This window comes from Aethalodelphis obliquidens, unplaced genomic scaffold (genome assembly GCF_003676395.1).
Source record: "Aethalodelphis obliquidens isolate GAN/ISIS:26980383/991018 unplaced genomic scaffold, ASM367639v1 scaffold2, whole genome shotgun sequence".
In the NCBI taxonomy this organism is placed as follows: domain Eukaryota; kingdom Metazoa; phylum Chordata; class Mammalia; order Artiodactyla; family Delphinidae; genus Aethalodelphis; species Aethalodelphis obliquidens.
Genome location: NW_020837946.1, coordinates 61,660,209 through 61,681,817, shown reverse-complemented (window position 1 = coordinate 61,681,817; position 21,609 = coordinate 61,660,209). Strand labels below are relative to the sequence as shown.

General features: G+C 41.8%; 1 protein-coding gene across 1 annotated transcript in view; it reads left to right on the top strand.

The window, feature by feature from the left end:
- The window catches only part of MYO3B (myosin IIIB), a 407,025-nt gene that overhangs the window by 40,146 nt on the left and 345,270 nt on the right, over positions 1-21,609 (top strand). Inside the window, exons 6-7 of the mRNA XM_027128624.1 lie at positions 23-99; positions 19,378-19,523. Of these exons, the coding sequence (XP_026984425.1) occupies positions 23-99; positions 19,378-19,523 (223 nt within the window). The remainder of the gene's footprint in view (positions 1-22; positions 100-19,377; positions 19,524-21,609) is intronic.

Genomic DNA, 21,609 nt, shown 5'->3' with positions numbered 1-21,609 from the left:
TTGTGACACCCTTTTCTTATAGGCGTCTCAGCTCAACTCACCAGTACACGTCTGCGGAGAAACACATCTGTCGGCACCCCATTCTGGATGGCCCCTGAGGTAAGCAGAGGGCAACGATTTCTTTGTATTTGCTGAGAGCCTTGGTACTATGCCTTTTTATGGGAAGGTCACACACTTCACTTTCAGGAAGAAGAAAATCCTTTATCCTCATTGAACTGTGAGGGTTCTGGTTTGGTGAGTGATAATGATGACAAACCAGAACTTAGTTTCAGAAAATCGGGATTAAGTCACAGCTGGCCCACAGAATACCTTCATGCAGTTAGAAAAAGGTGCCCCCTCCAGAAGATGCAGCCCTCTGCAAGGGTCCTGGCTTGACAAGTTCCTCCAGCCATTGTGTAAATTAGAAAAAGGCACCTTCCCTGGATAGATGCAGCCCCAGTGACACATGGCGTGGTGAAGAGACAGATTTCAGCTCCAGCTGGCTTACAGAACTATATGCCATAGTCCTGGTTGCTTTTTTGTTACCAGATACATAGTAACTTCTCTTGTGTACTTTTTTGGCTCTGTAGTAAAACCTGGGATTTCGCCCTAATTTAGTACTGGCATTACCACAGAATCCTCTATGAAATGACACATATAGAAGTTTGGGGAATCTTCGGGCTAGATACCGCATACCCTGAAACAGAGGCACTGTACAGCTTTGCTTGTCAGGTCAGCATTTTAATTCCACAGCACTCTGGCCTGAGAGCAGCTCTCTTGGATCGAGCAAATGGGTTCTTTTAATAAGAGAACTCGGCAATCATCTCCTTAGAGGTCTTTCCATCTCCATTCTGTCCCTGGGCTTTCCTTCCTCTGTGTGATTGCCAAGGTGGTCTCCTAACACAGTAATTGGCTTACGCCAATATGCTCAAATTTATTCTATCTCAATGGCCTTCTCTTTCATAATTGGATAATGGACAGACCCATTTTAGAGAAAAAGAAAATCCCTGCAGATTCCAGTGTTTACTTAAATCTTAAATTGATTTTAAAAACCATGAAACTAGACATACACTTATCTAGTCATTTATATTTGTAATGCTATAAAACCAAAAGGGAAAAAAATGTATTATGAAAAAACTACAAAGCCAGCAGTGTTCAAGTAAACAGCTTTAATTTAATGAGACAAATGACATTGTTTTGTGAAACTCAGTTGTCCTTTGCAATGTGAATATGTTTCAGAGCATGATGGCATGGATTATTTTGAGTTATTTTGTCAACCTTACTGCCGCATACCATGTGGTGACCCAGTTCTCCCACCACTTTACTCAGTGAGAGTGATCTCTTTGTTTAAACAGCATCTCCTTTGGCCTCTAACTGGCACGTCTCTATTGGCTTAGTGCCGGCTTAATAATAAACATAAATATGGACACTGAAATTGTGTGTCAATTAGCCATCCAGATGATCTGGAACATGTTTTTATTGCAGCTTCTCCCATTTTATTATTATTAATAAACTATCATTGAAACAAAAGCAAAAACATAAAAATTTTCATAGGGACCTCATGAACCCCACTTTGAGAAACACTGTAGGACAAAGTCAAGATTCCTTAGAATGGGGAACAAAGCCTTTCATATTCCAGCTTCTGTACTGTCCAGCCTCATTTCAGGTTACTTTTCCCCAATTTACTTGTTTTTAATGCCTCAACAGAAGTGAACAACAGGTAATTCTCCAAATCTATCCTTATGTGTCATTCCTTTAAACCTTTCCATATATTGTTACATCATCTGGGATGGCCCTCAGAACTCTGGAACATTCCTCCTCAATCTTCAAGTCTCAGCGCAAATGCAACTCCCCTAGGAAACCTTCCCTCATCCTTGGCCAACTGAGGTTCTTTTCCCTGAGTTTCCACTGCAGCCTTTACACCCTCCATTAGCAAACCATGACCATTGTATTGTATTGGGTTGGCCAAAAGGTTTGTTCGGTATTTTCCTTAAGATGGCTCTAGTAACACTTAGTTGTCTTTAACTTCATTCAAAACAATTTTGTTAGATTGTATTGTGACAGCTGTCATACCAGTGTGCATTTTAAAAAAACTTATCAAAATTGGTGAATTTTTGTGTAGCCATTTTAATATTGAAGATGGAAGAAAAAACGCAATACTTTTGGCATATTATGCTTTATCATTTCAAGAAAGGTAAAAACGCAACTGATATGCAAAAAAAAGATGTGTGCAGTCTATGTGTGACTGATTGAATGTGTCAAAAGTGGTTTGCAAAGTTTCGTGCTGGAGATTTCTCACTGGACAATGCTCCACAGTCGGGTAGACCAGTTGAAGTTGACAGCGATCAAATTGAGACATTAATTGAGAACAACCAATGTTATACCACACAGGCGATAACTGACATACTCAAAATATCCAGATCAAGCGCTGAAGATCATTTGCACCAGCTTGGCTATGTTCATCGCTTTGATATTTGGGTTCCACATAAGTTAAGCAAAAAAAAACCCTTCTTGACTGTATTTCCATGTGCGATTCTCTACTTAAACATAATGAAAACGTTCCATTTTTAAAACAAATTGTGACAGAGGATGAAAAGTGGATACTGTACAATAACATAGAATGGGGCAAGTGAAATGAACCACCACCAACCACACCAAAGGCCGGTCTTCATCTAAAGAAGGTGATGTTGTGTATATGGTGGGATTGGAAGGGAGTCCTCTATTATGAGCTCCTTCTGGAAAACCAAATGATTAGTTCCAACAAGTACTGCTCTCAGTTAGACCAACTGAAAGCAGCACTTCAGTGAAAAGCATCCAGAATTAGTCAAGAGAAAACACATAATCTTCCATCAGCATAACACAAGACCGCATGTTTCTTTGATGACCAGGCAAAAACCATTACAGCTTGGCTGGGAAGTTTTGATTCATCCGCCATATTCACCAGATATTGCACCTTCAGATTTCCATTTATTTTGGTCTTTACAAAATTCTCTTAATGGAAAAAATTTCAATTCCCTGGAAGACTGTAAAGGGCACCTGGAAGAATTCTTTGTTCAAAAAGATAAAAAGTTTTGGGAAGATGGAATGATGAATTTGCCTGAAAAATGGCAGAAAGTAGTGGAATAAAGCATTGAATACGTTGTTCAATAAAGTTCTTGGTGAAAATGAAAAATGTGTCTTTTGTTTTTACTTAAAAACCAAAGGCACTTTTTGGTCAACCCAATAGTTGTTGGTAAGCAGGTCTCCCAATTGGACTCTGAACTCTGGCAGGGACTTGGGATGCCCAGCTCTCAGTGTAGTGCTTGATACAGGCTAGATGCTCAATAAGCATCTGTTGGATGAATGAATACATTGGTAAAAAAGTCAAAGGAGAAGATGAATTTGGAGGGTAGTTTGAGGAGGGCTTTAAAACTATTGGTATTCACAAATTTCTCTGTAGATTTTGATTCATTTATTATTAAAGGAAAGCATAACTGAGGCCACTCAACTAATATTTAGTGTGGCATAACTCAGAAGATGGTGTTCCCGTTACAATCCGCGGCAAGTTGGTGTTCTCAGAACCACAAAATACAAATAAGACAAACCTGCTCTTGGCTTTGTACATTTCTCATGAGGTGTTTGTGACTTTTCAGTTTCAGCTGGGTTGAAGAAAATATGTGGAGTGTTTCTAGTTACGGGCAGTTTAGTGGTCCATGGTGAGCTTCCATTGCCCAGATTGCCTGAAACTGGTTCCCTTCTCATCAGGGAAAAGCCAGTGTTGCATCTTGCCTGCTGTAGTGGATAAACTGAGCAGTAGGCAGATGATGGGGTGGAGACCTTGACAGTGCCTCTCAGGAGCAAGTGCCCAGTTGCTCTGTGTATGACTCAGAGATTCTCTCAGGATATGTGCTTGCATCCAAGATGCTTTGGGACCAGGCTGCAGTTCTTGAGACTCAGTCCTACACAAACTTCACATTTTTATTTTTCAAATGGAGAATTACTCTTTCCAACAAAGAGTCTTTTAAGAGTGTCCACAGGAATAATCTTCCATTTGTCAGTTCAATTCAACAAACTTAAAAAACAAATTTTTATCTTACTGAAGTATAGCTGATTTACAATGTTGTGTTAATTTCTGCTATATAGCAGTGATTCAGTTATATATATACACACATATATATATATTCTTTTTCACATTCCTTTCCATTATGGTTTATCACAGGATACTGAACACAGTTCTCTGTGCTATACAGTATGTCCTTGTTGTATATCCATTCTATATATAATAGTTTGCATCTGCTAATCCCAAACTCCCAGTTCATCCCTCCCTCATCCCTTCTCCCCCTTGGCAACCACAAGTCTGTTCTCTATGTCTGTGAGTCTGTTTTTGTTTCGGAGATAAGTTCATTTGTGTCATATTTTAGATTCCATATATAAGTGATATCATATGGTATTTGTCTTTCTCTGTCTGACTGACTTTACTTAGTATGATAATCTCTAGGTCCATCCATGTTGCTGCAAATGGCGTTATTTCATTATTTTTTATGGCTAAGTAGCATTCCATTCAACAAACATTTATACTCTCTTCCGTGAGCCAGGCTTTGGGTCAAGACGAGTCCTTGAAAGTATAATCAGTAGTGGTTCAAATGGACATTGTCTTCGTATGGTGGCCTGCATAGTATATTGATCCTAATATGCTTTCACTTCTGCTTGTGTGAATAAGTGGTATTTAGATTAAATATGACAGCAATGTGTGCAATGCCAATGCCAGTGTAATAAAACCATTGCATGCCACCAGTGCTTTTATTTTGAAAACGCAGCAGAGTGATCCTTGATCCTATTTTATTTTTGAGAAATTGAACCAAATTATTCTTTTCCCATTCGTATTTCCATTTTGATTTCACCAGCCTAACTACAATATTTAATTCAAATAGGCTATGCTTCTAACCAGGTAGCTAATGGAATGTGACCAGACCACCGTCAAACTTTGACATGCAGTCCAAACAGCAGTTCACCGGGGCAGCTTGAAGCTGCATCATGAACTGACTATCATATTCACAACACTCTCCACTTATTTCCTCTTGACATCTCATGTGGACGCTCATAAAGTTGAAAGATGCTGGGTAAAAACAGTATCAACTCAGCAGTGTAGGAGAAGAAAAATTTTAGGGGGTGCGCTTAGTGTGATAGTACTTTGAAACAATGCTACTGGGGAAATATTGGCTGGCATAGTAAGAGTTAATCTAAAAGTCAAGGTCAGTACAGTTTTTTTACAAACTGAGTACGTCAGTAGCATACTATGACTCAGGAAGATGATTTTAAGAGGGAAAGAAAGATGCTCAACATAGAAACTGTATTTAACAAGATTACCCTGAGCAAAATGACTTCAGCAATAGGAAATGAAGTTTCTCCTGTGAGTACAGAGGTAGGTGGTTCCAGACTTTGTTGATTCAGCAGCTCAGTAAAGCCATCAGAAACCCAGGTTCTTAGATTTCCCTGGCTGTGACTGCTGCAAGTTGCATGGCTTCATTGTTACTGACAGACCTGGAGGCGGTTAGGACAACATCGTCTGTGAGTGTCTGAGGGGCAGCAGGGGCTCCAGTATTCTAGCAGCCACCAGTGAAAGCACCCGTGGTACAATCCAACAGACACCCCCTTTATTCCCTTGGAGCTGCCCTTGGCCAGCCAAGAAGTTAAAGTGGGTTCTCCTCCTGTCCTGGGATCAAAGCCGTGGCCACTCCATACTAGTTTCCTAGGGCTGCCATACAAAGTAGCTCAAACTGGGTGGTTTAAAACAACAGAAATTTATCATCTCATGGTTCTGGAGGCTAGAAGTCCAAAAGCAAGGTGTTAGCAGGGCATGCTCCCTTTGAATCCTCTAGGATCATTCCTTGCCTCTTCCTAGCTTCTGGTGGTTTGCTGGCAATCTTTGGCGTTCTTTGGCTAGCAGCTCCGTATCGCCAATATCTGCCTTTGTAATCACATTGCGTTCTCCCTGTTTGTCTGTCTTCACATGGCCATCATGTTGTAAGGACACCAGTCATATTGGATTAGGGGCCCACCTACTTCAGTATGACCTCACCTTAACTAATTATATCTGCAACGACCCTATTTCCAAATAATTTCACATTCTGAGGTCCTGGGGGCTAGCACCTTAACATATCTTTTTTTTTTTGGAGGACACGATTCAACCTATAACAACCCTCCAAATACTTAACATCCCTCCTCTAGTAAATAATTCTGATTTCCAAGGTAATCAGTCAGTCATTTGCAACCTACAGGTCTACGTTACAGGCGCTAGCTTAGTTGGAGAGCTCAGCTTTGCCTATCTGCACACACACACACACACACACACTGATCTCTCTCAGCCTAAGGTGTGTGAGGCAGACACAGTTCTTTCTGGATGTGCTAGAATGTACCATATGTTCTTCTGGACATACCATAACAAACGGCCTTCTCACGTGAGCCCTCAGTACCTTGAGAATTTTGTGCTGTCCTACCTGCTCTCTGGCCAAGCATCTTTGGATTATCTCCTGAGATGTTTGGCTCAGGTCACTTCCCTCAACCTTCTGTTGACATCGAGCCTCTGGTCTCCCTCCCTGCCTGTGACATTGGCTTGTATCTCAGACATATATATATGTTAACACAGTCCTCCCTTTACCCATGTTTATTGCCTCTTTTCTCCTTCCCTCTCTCCTGATAGCCAGTTTCTTATAAGGATAGAGTAATAACATCCCACATCTGCATAGAACTTTTACAAATATTTGTAGTCTCTGTTAAAATAACGCCTTACAGTTAGCTGGGATGCACTGGTGTGACCACGCTGATTGTTAAAATATTGAAATACTTCTGTTCTAGATGGTAAGTGGCTGCCATCCAGAACCCCTTGAGTGCTCCTTGACCACGAGAGGTGCCTGTCTCTTCCCTTGGGACACCCAGATTTTCTAATGGTCCAGCAACTCCAGGGGGTAATGTCTGGCGAGAAGGGGACCTCAAGGACCAGCTTCAGTGCCGTGTGCAGCTGATTGTCAGATAGTTTGAATATTCCACCTACTAAGCAAGTATACAGTGGGAAGGAAACTTTCACTTACTGAGGACTCACCCACTAATGCACCGGGACTGGGATGGGTGCTTTTTTTCTCTTTTTTTTAACTAAGTACCTAACATGTGTCAGATACTATATGCCCAGTAAGTCATTTAGTTTTCTTTTTTTTAAATTTATTTAATATATTTATTTTTGGCTGCATTGGGTCTTCGTTGCTGCACGCGGGCTTTTCTCTAGTTGAGGCGAGCGGGGGCTACTCTTGGTTGCAGTGCACAGGCTTCTCATTGCAGTGGTTTCTCGTTATGGAGCACGGGCTCTAGGCGCGCGGGCTTCAATAGTTGTGGCTCGAGGACTCTGGAGCACAGGCTTAGTAATTGTGGCGCATGGGCTTAGTTGCTCTGCGGCATGTGGGATCTTCCTGGACCAGGGCTCAAACCCGTGTCCCCTGCATTGGATTCTTAACCAGTGTGCCACCAGGGAAGCCCCGGGTGCTTTTTTAATACATTATTTTATTTCATTCTCACAACAGCTCTCTAGAGTAGATATTATTTTCTTCATTTTACCACTGAGGAAAATGAGGCTCAAAGAGGGGTAGGAGGTATTGTGCCCAAATTCACGTATCTGGTAAATACTGGAGCTGTTTGGCTTTTCAGAGAGCATGGGAATCCAAGTTACATTTTACAGGTGAAGAAACTAAGGCAGGGAGAGGATACTATTCATGCTAGTTCAGAGCAGACGTGACCCAGAATTCAGGTTTCCTAGCCCACCAGCCTTGTATTCTTTTGCTTCAGTGTGTTCATATGGGATGTACAGTGTGGAAGGTGTGTGCTGAGTCAGCTCCTACAACAAAGCCGTGCAGAGATGGAGTGGTGGTGGAGACACATCATTTTAAAAGACATACATGAAGGACCTATCACGTGTAGTGTATAGATTGACTAAACTTTGCCATCCCACCAATGAGAGAAGCAGCCTATATATTAAGGATCCCGTTTACTTGGAATCTTCCTAAAATAGCCAAAGGTCTGTTTCTGTATTAGAAAGCAGACTTGTGGATAAAATAAATATTTGCTTCTTTAAAAAAAATTTTTTTTCATTTTTACTTCCATCTGCTAATTGTTTCAAACAAGAGCTAATCAGCTGAGTAGAGAAACAGATGTGCTGTGACGGCTCCAAAAATGGGTCTCTCTCTCCCTGGCAAAGGGTTGACTGGGGACGGTTGCCATAACAACTGGCTTACACCAATGCAGAAATATCGCAGGCTTTTTGCAACCACTGTTGCCTTCGTCAATTATGCCGTTCTTAGCTAAATGATACAATAATGCTATTTCCTTTGGCACTGCCAGGAATAGAAATGACAAAAGAGATATTTTTTGTTGAGGGGCTGAGAAAGCCATAAACCACTACAGAGCTGAAATATTATTGTTGTCATTATTACCATTTTGTTCCCTAAGCTCTAGCTAATGGGTTTGGTACCTAATAAGAATTAATAGCATCTGTTGAGTGCTTACTATGTGCCAGGCACTAAGTGCTTTGTATGAATTAATTCATCTGTAATCCTTACAATAACCCCATAAAGTTACTGCTATTACTAGTCCAATGTTTTAGAGAAAGGAAGTAAGTCACAGAAAGTACTGTTCTTGTCCTTGGACAGGTTGTTAGGTGAGGCCACCAGGATTTTAACCCAGGTATTTAGCTCCAAAATCCTCCCTCTTAGCCACTATACTAGAGCAAACCATTTAATTGCAACCACCAGTGTACCAGATAAGATGAAGTCTTTCTTTTCCAATTTAAAAATTATTTTAGATAAAAATTATACTTCCTAATATGTTGAGGAAAGTGCAATATTTCAACATGACACTAGAAACCAATGTAATTAATGCCCAAGGGAAGGATCTGGAAAAATAAAATAACAAAGTTCTTCAGAATAGAATTTAGGAGATTTGGATTTTAAATAGTTACAGCTCTGCCACTCATTTTAAAAAAGCGATTGTGGTTCAGTTATTTTAATATGGCTTCACGTTTGGTAGAAGAGATAAGAGTACAAATTTTGTAGTCAGATACACCTGGGAGCAAATCATAGATACCCTGCTTACCCACCTGATCACTGACCAACAGCGTCAGAGGACAAAGTGAAACGATGTACTGAAAGTGCTTGCTGCAGTACCCAGCATAGTAAGTGCTTTAAAAATGGTGGTGCCTATTGCCTGAGCCCAACCCTCCCTATCCTGTTCTCAGCTGGAAGGAGACTGGCCTGGGTAGTCTCTGCCTCCTGGGTCCCTTCTGTGTTTCAGAGAACATTTGTGGTTTCCGGGGGAAAAGCCTCTTCCAGCTCTCACATTCCGTGCCTCTGGTATTAGTCAGATAAGGAAGATGGGATCTCTCCAAGATCTCAATAAGGGTGAGACAATGGCAATGGCGAGACCTTTAGGGTCTGATGTTACCTGACTCTGTTCTAAAAGGCTGAGGACTCTTGGGATCCCATCTGCCAGTCACTTCACTGTGAGGAATGTAGGCTTTGGTTGCTCAGCAGGTTCAAGTGAGGGGTTTAGAACCTTGGATCCTTGGCTGAAAGACCTGTGCGTCTTCCCCCAAGGCATTCACCTCTGAGATTCTGTAGCCGTTTGTGTTCCCCGGTTCCCTCCAGATTCCTGTGTCAGTCTCCAGGAAGTAGGGATTCCCTCCCTTCTCATTCTGGGGCTGACCCTGCCTGCATTCCCAGAGTGCTTCTGCCTTCAAGGGGCCTGGAGCACAACCCAGGCACCTGGGGCTCCGGCGGGTAAAGGGCCCAGGGCAAGGGCAGAGTGACTGGTGCAGCCCCGGATTGTACCCTCAGCTTCAGCGATAGCTCCCCTCTCAGCTGGAGCTCTGTGGGGTTGAGTCATATGTCATCTGTCAGTGTGGAGGTGGGGGGCTGGCCCTGGAGGTGACGGTGACTTGTTGTTACCCTCTTCCTGGCGGGTCTAAATATAGGACCCCATCTGAGGCCTCAGCTCCCAGATGTGCAGAAGCATGTGAGCCCAGAGCAGAGGCCTCATATCCCCCCCTTCCCCATCCTGCCTTCTGCTCAGTGCTAAGAAGGTTGTTTCAAAGTAATAGCCTCTGTGAGCATTTGGAACTTTCCAGGCTGTCCTCCCACCCCTCTCTGCGGAGGTGAGAAGGGCAAGACACCTGCTGTTTCCCCTTCTTCATCCACCAAAGAGGAAGAACTGTTCCTGCAGGGGCAGAAGTGTTTGCTGAAGAAACGTCAGAGCCCGCCTCTGCTCTTCCTGAGCTCTGAGTCTCACATCACCTGGTGGCTACCCTCTGGTCAGTGCTTCCACTGCCCCGCCCAGGGTATAGGGGCTCAGCCCCAAGAAAGGGAAAGGGAGTTCACGGCTAGGCCAACGCTGCATCGGCTCCTCTGTCCCACGGTCCTTGAGCTGTTGGAGGAAAGAAAAGGGAGGCAGGCAGTCAGCATTAGGAATGGGACCCAGAGGAGCCTTGGGGTGGAGATGAAGCAAGAGCAGGTAGGGGTGTGCAGACTTGTATCTATGGTGCTCTGTTATGGCCCAGCTTTTCCCCACACCTTCTTTAAACGGTTAAAGGAAATCACTCTTTGGTAGGAATGTGTGACATTCCCAAGGGCATTCTGGTTTGCCTGGTGACATCAGCCTGGGAGAGGACAGAACCCAGAGACTACGTGCAGATAAAGGGGTATGCCCGTGCGGGAGCAGTCAGATATTGTTTGATTTGCTTCCCTTCCTGTTTTTCAGATGTACTGTGGAGGAGACCACCCCCCCCGCCCCGCAATTAGTTTCTTGTCACGGGCTTATGCTTTAGTTCCGTTACCTACTAGCTGTATGACTTTGAGAAATTTCTTAGCCCATCCGAATCTGTTTCCTCACCTGGGGTAAGAATACCTGACTTAACAGCTGTAAAATGAACTGAATTATAGAACTCCTACTCATTCCTTCCTAAACTGAACTCTGGTAGAATTGGAACACTAGCTGACAAAGGAAAGGGGCAGCGGAAGGGAAAGTGAGGGGACAGGGGAAGTGAGAGGCGGCAGGAACTCCATCTGCTTAAATGGAGGGCGTGCTTACACGCTCAGAGTATGGTGTGGCTGTGGCTTATGGAGCACGACATCCCTTTGGCAATGGCTCAGCATTCTGTGTACCATAATAATCCCCAGGAGATGCTTCCCTCATGCGGGAACCATGGAGTTTGCTCCTGGTCTGGCCACAAACCAGCTCTGTGACTCTGGACAGGTCAGCTCTCCCCCAGCACCTTAGTTTCTTCCTCTGTGAAATAGGGGGGTTGACTTAATGAATCCTAGGATCCCTTCCAGCATCCATCTCTGAGGTGGGGAAGCTGCTGGAGCTGGGGAGGGTGGTGGGATGATCCTGGGTCTCTAAGCAAGTGTGTTCCTTTGGAGCCTTTGAGTACTAAGGACACATGCAAAAATTTGGGGTTGCTGATTTACCTTTCACAGGGGAGTTCTGTGATACTGGTCCTGAGTTTGAGAGAAGGGCTTACCATATAGTTAAGTATAAGTGATATGTTCCCAGGGCTTTGGGGAATTTAAGTGCAAAAACCAATGTGTATGCTGGCCTCAAACCCAGAACAGTCCCCCTCTGCCCTCCACCAGCCATGGTGGGAAGTGGTGTTGTGTATGTGTGTTGTGTGTCTTTTCATTTTTTTAAATTAATTAATTATATTTATTTTTGGCTGTGTTGGCTCTTAGTTGCTGCGTGCGGGCTTTCTCTAGTTGCGGTGCGCGGGCTTCTCATTGCTGTGGCTTCTCTTGTCGTGGAGCACGGGCTCTAGGCGCACGGGCTTCAGTAGTTGTGGCTCGCGGGCTCTAGAGCACAGGCTCAGTAGTTGTGGCGCAGGGGCTTAGTTGCTCCGCGGCATGTGGGATCTTCCCGGACCAGGGATCGGATCCATGTCCCCTGCATTGGCAGGCGGATTCTTAACCACTGCGCCACAAGGGATGCCCTGAGTATTTTTAATTTGAACTTTGTTTTATTTTTCTAAAGGCATAAGCTGAATGTTACAATCCTGAGAAAAGACTTGTAGAACATCATATTTTAATTACACCTTTCTGAATTTCATAAGAACAGTATAATTTAAATTATTTCTGGCAGTTTCTTAGCATACAAGGTATAGATTCAGTTCTAGTCTTGAGTTTTATGAATGAACTAAAAAAAAAAAGAAGAAATAAAACCCCCCATAAATTTCAGTTCTTCTAGTCCACATCCTCTTAGCAAAAAACCTCAAATCTCAAATGTATCCTCCCTCAAAGTTATATTTCATTCAAGGGAAGAGATTTTATGTGCTTGTTCAGTATCTCAGCTTGTAACACTTTAAGATGTTTGTATGTAAAACTGATGAATAATACTTGCCACTGGAATATTTATAACTGCAATTTACAATTCCAGGGAAATGCCATTTTAGAAATCTTTATGATCAATAACATTTATTAATTATGCTGTGTGAATTATGTAAGCAAAATTAAGAATCCTATTTGCCTTCCTACCTCTCAGCCTATCTTATTTGCCAGTCTATTGACTGTATTTTGGGGCTCAAGGTCAGCCAAAGATTAAGCTTTAGGTTTATTTGCTTTGCCTCTTTGTGAGCTGAAATTTAGCTCTTGAGATAACAGCATTTTGCCTCTGTACTTGAGTGAAATTTTAATCTTGACCTTTGGTTATGATTTTGGATCACATGATCAATTCTAGTAAGATGAGAAATCAGATCATATAAAGCAAACCTAATTGCATTTTTAATGACATTTTAAAATATTAGTGGAAAAATAAAATAGTCTGAATAACATCTATTGTTTTTTAAGTTTGGTAAATCATTTTTTATAAGAGCAAAACATATTTTTCCTTATGGTGGATGGTGCTACTATAATATTATTTGCTTGAAAGCATTGGTTAAAAATCACATTATTGAAAGAGATTTCAGCCCAGCAGCTCTTTGATATATCATTTGATAAATGGTTTAAGTTAAATAGGTTGGAGAAATCTAGGTTTTCTGAATGCAGGAGTTCATACATTGACTGTTTTTTGTCCCCTTTACATCCAGTTTAATACAGATGTTCTTTATAGATAATGAAGACTTTGAGATGAGGAGAAACTGTTCTCTAAGGTTCTTATAGCCCAAGTCTTTCTGCAAGAGGTAGAGGGTGGATCTCACCCCCTATCTTGGGAACTTTATCAGTAAGCCCTACTCTTGGTCTAGGCTGAAATGAAAGTGTAATCATGGGACATTTCATGGGCTCGTGGTGGCCTGAGAAAGTGTAAGTACTAACTCTAGTCTGGTGCTTACAGTGGAAAAGAATATGGTTGAGAAGAGAATTTCTTTAATTCTTTTTAAATTCATGGGACCCTGGTTTTTACAACCAAGACAACACCTTTAACCTGTCGCCTTGCTGATGAAGAATCCCCAGAGCCAGTACATACCCCTGAGGAAGGAAAAGGCAAACTTTCTAATACTTATTTACATTTTCAAGACAGAAAAACAGACAAAATTTGTTCTTTTTGTTATAGAAATAATCCATGTTCCCTGTAGACATTTTAGAAAATGCAAAAAGTTTTAAAGAAGTAAATAAATAAAATGGATATTACCCATACATCAGTGACCTGATGATATCTACTATTAACATTTTGGTGCCATAGAAAAAGCTGGGTAACCTGCATTTTCCTAAGCAGTGCTTCAGGTAAGACCCATGAGGAAGGGATTGTTTAATTTGCATAGGAAGAAGAGATACAGGGAGATTAAATAATTTGCTAAAGTTATCCAGTGAGGGGGTGGCTACCAAAATGAAGATGGCTTGCTCTGGGATTTTCTTGCACCATGCAGAGGTGCAAGTCTTTTCACAGCCCCAGAGCTTTTCACAGTTACTTTTCTCCAGCTCATGGCTGAGGAAAGGGCCAGCCTCCTCAACGGAACTCAGGGGACCATGCCCGGGATGGATAAGGCGATGACATGTGTCAAAGCGGTTGCGTTATCAAGTTGTGGGTGCAGTTTTACCCTATAAACTCCTTTAGGAGAGGGGAGGAGGGAGTGACTGGGGAAGATTTAGAATCTACAACTTTGGAACCCGTTAACTTGAAGAAGGCTTACGAAGAACTGCCCTAACAAAGAAAGCTGACTGCTGGCCTTTGCTACAAAGACCAGTAGAGCTAAACTATAGTGAAAACTTATTTCTTGTCCTTGGTTCCCTCCAGAAAGAAGTTTTGGGCAGCCAAGGTGGTAATGACCAACATTTGGGAGGCTCAAGCCCACCTCTGGGTAAAATTGGCATTGAGCACTGAGGCTGTTAGTGCACAGATATTGCTAGTTATCCGAGTAGTAGTGTCTTTCCCCTTCCTAAAATAAGCGGCAGTGTAGTCTAAACGTATCAGAAAAGCCATAAGTTTGCATTTCAAGGTAGGAACGTGGACATGCTCCATTAACCAGTATCCAAACAATTGATCTGTCGCTGAAGCTCATTTTCCTTAATGGAGGCATTGTCACAGCAACCAGCATCTTTTCATAGACCTTAAGACCTTCTGCAAAATACTGGCAATAAAATCCCCTCAAGGTTCCAGCCACCCAGTTCACACCCCAGAATGATCTACTGCTAGGTAATTTGCATGGAGAGGTTAGTCTCTCAGTTTGAGATATCTTTTTGAGATAAGAAAGCCACTTATTTGGAAATCATTAAGTCATCGAATATTAGAGCTGGAAGGGATAGTAGAGATGATTCATCCCCACCTTGCCATCTTATAGATCTAGAAAGTGGGGTCACTATAACTAAAGAACCCTCAGCTCAGAGTTTTCACGGGACTTGCTCAAAGGGACCCAGCTGGTGAATAATGGAGTTCAGACTTTCTGATTCCAATCCAAAGATTTTTCAACAAAGCTTCTCTGATGAGTGCCACAAATTGATGTGGATGAGGGAGGAAGAAAGATAAGACATAATCCTTACCCTGGGTTACTACTGTTTACTTCAGAGGTCACATTGATGAGATCCTAAGACTGGCCCCTTTAAAACCTAGAAGGAGTGATGAGGTTAATGATAGATTAACACTAAGTAGATAAAACTACTCATTAAAACTCAGAAACAGTATAAACACTCTTGATGTCATGACAAAGAGTTGAAGATTGTTAAAGGTGAGTATGCAGAAGTGTGGAGGGACTTATACATCCTGAAACTCGTTGAGACTCAGCGAGACAGTAATTTAATCTTGGAGCCAATAGGCCATTAGCAAATACTGCACTAGAGCTCTCTTTATTTTGATTCATTTTATTCTGTGCTCTTAGCCTTTGCCAGGTGCACTAAATATTTTGTAACAGTCTACATACACATCTTTTGGAACATTCCAGAAGGCATATCCTCTTCATATGAACATGCTAGTGGGACTTTGAAATCAACTTTGGAGAATTCTTACTTTGTAAAATTGATATTCATTAGCAGTTTTTCTATTCACAATGCTGGATTAAGATAAATTTACCAGTTTGTTAAAGTTCATGATATATTAGGTTGGCCAGAAAGTTCGTTCGGGTTTTCCGAACGAAATGTAGGCTATATTTACTATAATATAAAACTCCATGAAGTCACTGATAACACATCAGTGCTTTATTGTTACTCTTTAGTATATTCTGCTTCTGATCCTGATGGAATTTTGTTTTTCTTATTGCATCTACATGTGAAAAAAAAGAAGTGAGTTTCCAAGAGCACACATGATTTTTCTGTACCTGGTTAGAGGTAGAGCTTAGACCCAATTTGAACTTGTTATACTGCCTACCAAACTGACTTCTTCTTCCTGACTTCCCTGTTTTATAAATGGCACCATCATTCTCCTGGTCACCCAGGGTCATAATGTTTGTCTTCCTTGGTGTGTCCCTTTTCCTAGCCTCCCAAGTCCTGCAAGTCTTCCCTTGAACTCTCTCTCACACCTATTCCATCTTCCCCATTCCACTACCACCAGCATCTTTTATACTCCTATGACTGAAGTAAAGGCTTGAGGTAGAGGAGAGAATACACTTGCCTTAGGCACGTCTCCTTCTGGGGGCAGTAGAGGTGAGGTTGAGGAGTGGAAGAGGACAAGGTGTTTGGGGTCCTGGGCCTGTGTCAATACCATTTCAGACTCCTCTCTCCCCACCCCTCTACTATGACTTAAAGAACCTGGGAAACCTGGTGCCAGGGCAGTGCACTTACTTGACATTGCCACTCTCCTTTTCTTTGTGGAGCATTGTAACAACTGATTCAGAGAGCTCTCTGAGAGGTCACTTCCTCCTGGGGGCAAGACCAACCGACCATTTAAGCATTCTTAACTCAGCTTTATTTTACCTAGAGACAAGGAGAATGCTGAGCTAAGGAGAGTGAAATTACTTTTTCTCCTAAAGAAATAGTTGCAGATTTTGTTGTTGGATTGATAGGGAATCCAGTTCTAGGATGTGTTGACCTTCAGTTGGGATGCAACCTCTCAGAGTACCTCTTTGAATCCCATCACATGTAACCCAATAAAGAGAGATGGAAAGAGAGACTCCCTCTGAAGAGACAGAGTTTAGGTGACAAAAATCTCAAAAATGTGATTAGTTTGGTCAAAATATGTGTACAGATGCTGATAATTCAACTGTTTCTTGAATATAACCTTTATTACTTAGAGTACTTTTATCACATTGTGATAATCTGTTCACTTGTCTCTCCTCTGCCTGCGTTCAAATTCTGTCCCTGACCATGACTAGCTATGGGTACTGGGGAAGCTATTTAACTGTGCTATGCCTCAGTTTCCATACCTACAAAAGGTGATAGTAGTACCTACCTGACAGAATGATTATATACCTACCTAGTACCATGCCTGGCTCATGGGTACTCAATAATTATTTGTGAGCTATTTTACTAGAGACATTTTCTATAAACTTCTCTAGAAGGCTAAGCTTAAATAATTCATTTGTCACATTACAAGCTGAGTTTAGGGAAGAGAATTTGGCCAACGGATACTCTTCTATTAATCAGACTGAGCTGAAGATAATGTGTGACTGTCTGTAAAGAGAAGTGGAAACCAGATAAACGTTTTGAATATTTTATGACAGCACTTGAGAATCGATAGGATGTCTCCATTCCCACATTTGGACGGGTTCTTGGAATTGCCTTCTGTGTCCCATCCAGGATAGCTAGAAGTTGATTTGAATTTCTTTCTGGAAGTTGTGGACTATGGGCACTATTTACTTTTTGTTGTCTTGCTTAGCCTGAATTGGTCTCGCTCTAATATCCCAAGCTTTTGGAGCCCATATCCTTTATTGGACATCCTAGTACGTATTGTCTTAGGACATTTTTAGTTGTCATGGTTTGTCATTTAATTTATTATAGATTCACTTTAAATTTCACTCGGCCGTAGCTCCTGTTGGGGAAGGATAGAGTCTTATTTCTTTTTCTCTCACAGGGATGTATAAGAATGGTGAACTATTTGCTGATTGATAGGTCTAAAATTATGTTTGTCTTACACATTTGGAAATGTCATTTCTGGAAGGGAAGGTGGTAAATAGCCTTCTCTGGAGATCTTTTAGAATAATGTAGTTTCTCACCAGATGGAGGTGATGAAAGTGAGATCTTCGGGGGGCAATGTAATGGCCTCTGCTTCCAAAATCGGAATTATTTGAACTTGAGTTTGAATGCATATTTGAAAATAATGTGTTAAAAGTATGATTTTTGTGTGTTAAAAGGGTGTTCTATGGCGGGATAGTCTATTCAGAGGGTTGGGCTGGGATCAGGCCAAGGATGCAGGTACATAGAAAAAGGTTCTTTAGTGCAGAAACCGGAAGAGAAGGGTAGACAGAAATTATAGGAGAAGGAACACCAAGTCTTGGGCAAGATGGCGGGTATGTTTGCTTGGCATCACGCGACCAGTGAACTGGGTCTGGCAGAGAGCAGGTGTATTAGTTTTCTGTCACTGACATCATAATATCACACATTTAGTGGCTTCAAACAACGTGTGTTTATTCTCTAGGTCAGAAGTCTGCGTCTTACCCAGCTAAAAGTAGTCTCCATTTGGAAGTCTCACAGTCATCTCGGACTTAGTATGTCCCCAATGGAGCTCCTGCTGTTCAACCCAAACCTACTTCTCCGACTGTCTTCCCCATCTCATTTTGGAATCACCCAGGTTAAAAACTCTGAACTCTTCTTCAACTCTTCTTCCTTACAAGTCCCATTCAGCAAATCCAGTTGGCTCTGCCTTCAAAATTATATAATCAGAATCTGATTATTTCTCACTGTCTCTAGTTTGGAGTCCTGCAGTAACATCTTTACTAGATTTGCTTCTTCTATTCATGTTCCATATTATTGTATCCTCAGCACAGTAGCCTGCTAATATATAAGCCAGATCCGTCACTCTTCTACTCCCCATGGCCAGTTGGTCCATCTTATTCAAAGTCAAAGACCTTCTGACAGCCAAAGAGGGCAGGCAGGACCATCACTTCGGCCCTGCTGCGGTCTCCAGTGATGCTGTCTATCTACCTCATAGGCTGTTGGACATAACATCATCAGACTCTAATAAAAGTCTCCCACCTGCTCATAGCCATGGGTCATCCTTGGTCAAGGAAGCAGATTTAAGGTCAAATAGGAGCATTTGGTTCCTGCACAGCCTCTGGCCCCACCCCTGCCTTCTCCTGACCCCACTGTGATGGCCACCAGAGTCTAAGTGCTGGGACTTTTCCTGTCTGATTCAAAACGTTGATAGAAAAAGATTTCCCCACAAGGTTCCATACTTTCCAAACCAATGACAAGCCCAAGGGCGTTTTCTGGTTCCCCTTCTCTTGCACCTAGTAGAGCTAATACCTTCAGCAGCAGCTGGGCTGAGACACAAACCAGTTGTTGGGGTTTGAGGAGGGGGCCAATTTTCTTGGAAAAGGGGAATGGGAGGGAGTGGTTCCTCTTCTAAGTTAAGCACATCAGTCTCCCAGCAGCTTTCTGCTCAAATGCTGTGCTCCTAGGGACTTTGTACAGGAGGTAGGCATCTTTGAGAACAGTTGCTCCTCACTGTTGAATTCAGCGGCTGGTAATGAGATGAAGGATCTAGACAAAGCCTTTCCTTAAAGGACATTAGGGTGGCTGTGGTGAGGTATTCACCCTTATGCCTCCCCTTGCACTGTTCTTGGTATCTAGAGGGTTCAATGCATGTTTCTTGAACTGAACTGATACATTTTTAAAAGTTAATGAACATATCAGATGATAAATCAATCACACAAATAAGGCCTAGAAAATGGACATCTTATTATTACTGGAATTTAATATCAGTATAGCCAAGGGAACTGAGAAGGGGGCTAAGATCGGCCAAGGGCCTTTCAGGACATCTGTGGTGTCAGTGGGTGGGGTTGATGTGTTGTGTCCTGCTTTTGTCTGATAGGTCATTGCTTGTGAGCAGCAGTATGACTCTTCCTATGATGCTCGCTGTGACGTCTGGTCCTTGGGGATCACAGCTATTGAACTGGGGGATGGAGACCCTCCCCTGTTTGACATGCATCCTGTGAAAACGCTTTTTAAGATTCCAAGGTAAGACACAAGATGGCGCTCTTGGCTTATTAGTTCTTTGTGAACGAGGCTCTTTAAGGATAATAAATTGTTCATAAACAGTTTCTCTCCAAACCTGTGAAAGCCTGATTGTAAAATGTATTTCTTTTTTGTGGGGAAGTGGGGGCAGGTGCAGGAAAGTGGGGGAGAGGGTGTTCCTGAAATGTAACATGTTCTAAAAATGATAGGACTATGTCATAACAATTGCATATTTTCAGTACTCTAATTTTTTTGACATGTTCATTTTTTGCGCTTTGCACGAGAAGACTGAAAATGTGGTGTTGGATTAAGTAATCTGTCTAAATACTGGTGTTTTCTTTTTAAATTATATAATCATGTCTGGTTATTTTTTTTTTTTCTAGTTTGACTCTTTCTCCAGTATGTTGAAAAACTTAGGGATGAAATAAAATGTATGCCAGCACTAAAAAATATCAGAAAAATGTTACATCAGTCATGACTTTCTCTCCATCCTTTAATTTCTGTCTCAATGGGCAATTGTGCTGAAAGAGATCTATTTGAAGGGTATTTAAATGCCATTTTATTTTCTGTTGTCTGTATTCATTAAGGGTTTGTACAAGGGGTTTGGTTGTTTGTCTTTCATCAGAATAGAGCTGATGTTTGGCCTGCTCAAGCCTCTAGTTACAGAAAATGAAGCTCTGGAAAGCTGCATCCAGGAGGGTTGCGGGTTGGGAGATTTGTACCTTCCACATGTCTCTTTCAAAGGAAGGCCCTGGGCCGGCTGGGAGCCACTTAACTGCTCTAACAATACAAGTGTTAACCTTTCCTTATCTGCACAATCACACAGCTATCACAGTCTTTAAAAATGTCTCCTGATTGCAATTTGCATTTCTGATTAGGTCTATTTATATGCAGATGAGGCTCTGTGGCATTCATCATCATAATGTTATCATTTTATACTTAATCCAGATGTGAACAACCACCCACCATTATTCCCAAAATGATTCCCACCCAAGTCAGAGTTGGTTTTTTCGCCTTTTCCAAAGTACAAAAACAGGTTCTGGTGATTAGGACAGAGCTCCTGGCTTTTAAAATTAATAGTCTGATGAATGTTCAAAACAATGTAAGAATGCAGGATCCCAAAACAGTATTGTGTACAGTAATATGTCAGGAAATGAGAACTGGTATCTGGGATGATTTGTGTGTTTTGATTTTTTACAGATGGTTTACTCTTTATTTACTGTAGCCACATAATTTCTCAGTTATCAGAATTAAGATGTGGTTTCTGATTAGCAAGACGTGTACTTTTGATAAGAGATCATCTGCTTGGATATGTTTTTTCTCTCAGTCTTATTTATTTAATTTTTAGTGTGCGTTTGTGTACAGAGCAACTGTTCAAAAATTTCATAGGGTGATAAATATGAGGCAGCCTAGAAAGTGTATGTGTGTGTGTGTACATGCAAATGTGTGTGTGTTTAACAGACCCTTCATCTCCAGTGACTCCTCTTAGCTTGCTTGTGGTGCCCAGCCAAACCTCTGATATCTAATAACCTTTATACTTTCACTCCCCTCGCTTCTTCCATCTTGGGAGAAGCTTCCAGATCTGAAACACAAATAACCAAGCCCCCTACTGCTTGCCTCAGGACAGGGCGAACTTCAGGAACAGAGCAATTGCTAGAAAAGGATCTTGGGGTGACAAAGATCCTTATCCCAAAGTAGGTTGAAGCTTTCTTTCTTTCCTTCTGGTGTAATCTCCGACCCTTTTACCATCTCTTGGTTCCTGTGCAAGAGATGAATCAGATTGAACTAGGGAACGTCAACACTAGTCGGTTAGCAGGACCCTCAGTGTGATTACGTGTGCTCAACACTTTGCCTTTATCACAACCTTAACGGCCAACTGGACATTTCTGGACAGGAAGGATGGAGGTTTTTTAAAAAAAATGTAGCATATTTGTATGTACTGTATAGCTTTTTATAATCACTAAGTTATTTACTTAAAAAGTGTCCTGTTAATTAGAATCATGCAGTTCTCTTATGAAGGGCTGTAGATTGACCAAGTGCAGTCTCATGTGTGTTCACGCACATGTGTATACTCTATCTTAATCTTGAG